The 1746-nt window shown below is 54.4% G+C and overlaps 1 protein-coding gene across 1 annotated transcript in view; it reads left to right on the forward strand.

The window, feature by feature from the left end:
- The window catches only part of pla2g3 (phospholipase A2 group III), a 6285-nt gene continuing 4539 nt past the window's right edge, over positions 1-1746 (forward strand). Inside the window, exon 1 of the mRNA XM_076029584.1 lies at positions 1-1032. Coding sequence (XP_075885699.1) covers positions 504-1032 — 529 coding nt within the window. The 5' untranslated portion in view covers positions 1-503. The remainder of the gene's footprint in view (positions 1033-1746) is intronic.

Here is a 1746-nt window from a genome sequence, read left to right on the forward strand (position 1 = left end):
ATTCTAAAGTCACTTGCGGTAAGACGTGGAGTGGTTATTAGCAAGAGACACCTATTTAGATATCGAATTAACCATACAGTGGCCACGAGATAATAACGCGTGGGCACGACATAGTAATGCGTGGGGGCTACGTAGTTTTGTATGCCATGCTGCTCACTAAATGACAAACACACGCGGCTCTGTTTGGCTGATAAATTTGTATAAAGAAAAAAGAAAAAAAATCTGCCTGTCGTGAAAGTGACCGCGCGTCAGAGGCTGCAGCGCGCAAATCAATGCGACAGGCCGCGTGTGATGCGCGCTGGAGAGTGCGGCAGGGAGGGGGGGGTCGAGAGCCGAGCTCGCTGACGGTAAGCGGCTCGGACAGGTCACGTGACCGCCGGCGGATTCCGCGTGTTTATTTGGGAGCCGCCGTGGTTGGAGGGACGGGCACGGGCACGGGCGCCTCCCTGCCCGCACATTTAAAGCCGCGATGAGTCTCGCTGATTCATGATCGGACCGCAGCCATGACGCGCGCCACAGCCCTGTTCGCCGTCGCCCTCGCCCTCGCGTCCTCGCTCGTGCTCCAAACGGCAGCGCGGCAAGTCTCGGTCTCGTGCGTGTGGACCCACTCGCCGGCCGGCGGCGACGAGGTGCAGCGCAGCTTCCTGCTGAGCGACCCCGGGCTGCCCTCCGCGTCCCCGCGGCTCTACCACGCCTCCTGGCGCCGCTCTCTGCTGCGCCGCTGCGCCTGGAGCGACGACGCGGCGGTGCTCCGGAGCTACGCCGCGCTGTGCCGGCAGCGCACGCGCGGCTTCTCCGGGGGTCCGGACGACGGCGTGAACGTCACCTCGGTCGTCGAGTCGGAGGGAATGTGCGAGCCCGTGACTTCTCCCGGGGAGCCGATGAGCCTCCGGGGTCACTCCGACGGCCGTTCCCAGGGTGCGGGTGAGAGGTCAGAGGTCAGGAGCCCGCAGCGGGTCAAGCGCGGGTTCATCGTTCCAGGGACACTGTGGTGCGGCTCAGGCAATAAAGCGCCCTCGCACGAGAACCTGGGTGAGTTGGTTCCAACTTCATAGACAAGTTGTGTTCTGCTTGTTAATTTTCCTCAAATGTGACATAGAATCAAATTGCAAGGCTCGGACATTTTGTCTCATGATCAAAAGTTAGATAGAGCCAGAGCCAGACCAACTAAAGCTGGTGGGATTGCTTAGGTGATTTTTTTTTCTTTTTAATTATTTAGGTTCAATCCAGTGGTTTGAAGAGAGGAGATTGTATGTCAACTGTACTCGTCAATGCGTCACAGTTTTTGCATTCATTTGCTCTGCACTAATCCAGCTCATTAGGACAATGTCTTTCAGTCTTTAAAGGTCCAGTTATGCAAAATCCACTATCCAGTATTTCTCTATGCTGTCAGGGAACTCCCCAGAGTCAGTCTCTGACTTCTTTTCATCGCTCCACTTTTTCCAGAAAGCATGTGCTGAAACTCACATTTCTTCAAATGAACTCTTTGTGTGCACTGACACAGGTGACAGGTGACACAGACAATGCTCTCTGCCAGGTGTTGGGAGAGTACGCCCTTGTATTTACCTGCTTCCACACGTGTGAACGGCACAGCATTTATCTTATCTTTAACTACTGCAGGGGGCTGTAAACTGAAGGCTAAATTTGCTGTTTGCCCTGAGATCCGTGGACATTTTTGGGTCAATAATCATTCAAAGGTGGATCTGATAATGAATTAAATGTGTGACTTTATATGCCCAAAACTCC

The sequence above is a fragment of the Nelusetta ayraudi genome, unplaced genomic scaffold, assembly GCF_046127955.1.
Source record: "Nelusetta ayraudi isolate G7.1 ecotype Tasmania unplaced genomic scaffold, CSIRO-AGI_Nayr_v1 ptg000026l, whole genome shotgun sequence".
Classification (NCBI taxonomy): domain Eukaryota; kingdom Metazoa; phylum Chordata; class Actinopteri; order Tetraodontiformes; family Monacanthidae; genus Nelusetta; species Nelusetta ayraudi.